Source organism: Aptenodytes forsteri, unplaced genomic scaffold, assembly GCF_000699145.1.
Source record: "Aptenodytes forsteri isolate BGI_AS27 unplaced genomic scaffold, ASM69914v1 Scaffold252, whole genome shotgun sequence".
In the NCBI taxonomy this organism is placed as follows: domain Eukaryota; kingdom Metazoa; phylum Chordata; class Aves; order Sphenisciformes; family Spheniscidae; genus Aptenodytes; species Aptenodytes forsteri.
This window is the reverse complement of record NW_008794281.1, coordinates 1,008,918-1,010,282: the sequence shown is the minus strand read 5'-3', so window position 1 is coordinate 1,010,282 and position 1,365 is coordinate 1,008,918. Positions and strand designations below refer to the sequence as shown.

Genomic DNA, 1,365 nt, shown 5'->3' with positions numbered 1-1,365 from the left:
GCCGGGAGCGGCAGGAGATGGGGGAGCAGCTCTCCGGCTTAATGCATCTCGGTGCCGAAGCTTGCAAAGAAAATCCCCGAAAGATACAAACCTCCAACATCCAAGTGGCAACTATTTTCCTCATATATGGCAAGATTTCTTTCTGCACGCACTTGAAGTAGGAGACGGAGGGCGAGCAGGTCTCCTCCGCCTTCAGCATTGTCTGCAGCACCCTGTCATTGAGGAGGTTGGCATCTAGGTAGGCTCGTCGGATGGTCTCCACCTCGCAGCACAGCAGCTGATGTTCCATGTCTGCCTCCGTCGTCTCGAGTCAGTTTTCTGCAGCAGGACTGAGTCAGTCGCTCGCTCGCTCTCTCTCTTCCCCTTCCAGGAGTCCCTTGGATGCTGCTTCTGCTACTGCCGCTACAGCCCTCTGGAGGCTGCAAAACTTTCTAACTTCCAACAAAACTCTCCTGTATAGTCCCTGTGACGTTACTGTTGTTAAGCAGAGATCAAAGCACGAGAGAGAATGAGAAAGAGAGAGAGAGAGAGCCAAAAGCAAGGGGCAGAGCCCTAAAGCCATCCCATAGGCTTCAAGTCCTTCCCCTTTGCTTAGCTTATAGAGAGCAGGGTTTTAATGCAAATGCAAATGAGACAAGGGCTTGCTTTCTTCAAGGGCAAGGGAGAGGTGGGGGAAACCCAAATTGTCTCTTCAGTGTATCATGCATAATTTTAAAAATGGAGCGAGTTCTGCAGTGGGAGCCAAATGATGAATGGGGCTAGGCCACACACAGACACGCAGGGATATAAATACAAGGAGACTTGGTTGGTATTATTTTACTGGGGGCGCCGGGGAGGGGGAGCAGGGCAGTACCAGCACATCGCTGTTCGTTATCAATTATTATTATTATTGCCATCACCGATGCGTACCTGCGATATCTGTCGTTTAAAAAGGCACGTTCCCAACCTGAACTCCCGCTCTTTGATTCCAAGGGAAAAGCTTTCTCCCATTCCCTCAGTCCTATTTTTCCCCAGCCTAGATGGTTTTGCTGCACGCCAGAATTTTAAAGGAATTGGGGTCTCCCCCCCTCTGCCAAGACGGTGCTTTTTCTTATCTTTTTTTTTTTTCTTTAACGTCTTTCCTTTCACTTTAAAGGTTTTACCCTCCAGAAGGGGCACAGAGGTGGCAGGGGACAGGGCGATAGCTAATCCGAGCCGCAGTCGGCAGCAGTGCACGCCGGGCAGGCCGCACTCGGCACCCCACCCCCACCGCTCACAGCCACCCAGAAAAAATATCCCAGCAGAGCAGCAAAATGGTGGCCAGCGCTTCCTCTAGCACCTAAAGGGAGATGAATCGGGGGGGGGGGGGGGGGGGGGCCGGCAGCC

General features: G+C 52.2%; 1 protein-coding gene across 1 annotated transcript in view; it reads right to left on the bottom strand.

Annotated features, from left to right (window-relative positions):
- The window catches only part of CCND1 (cyclin D1), a 16,711-nt gene extending 16,221 nt beyond the window's left edge, over window positions 1-490 (bottom strand). The window contains exon 1 of the mRNA XM_009286485.2: window positions 92-490. Within this exon, the coding sequence (XP_009284760.1) occupies window positions 92-289 (198 nt within the window). The 5' untranslated portion in view covers window positions 290-490. The remainder of the gene's footprint in view (window positions 1-91) is intronic.
- Between the last annotated feature and the right edge of the window lie 875 nt (window positions 491-1,365).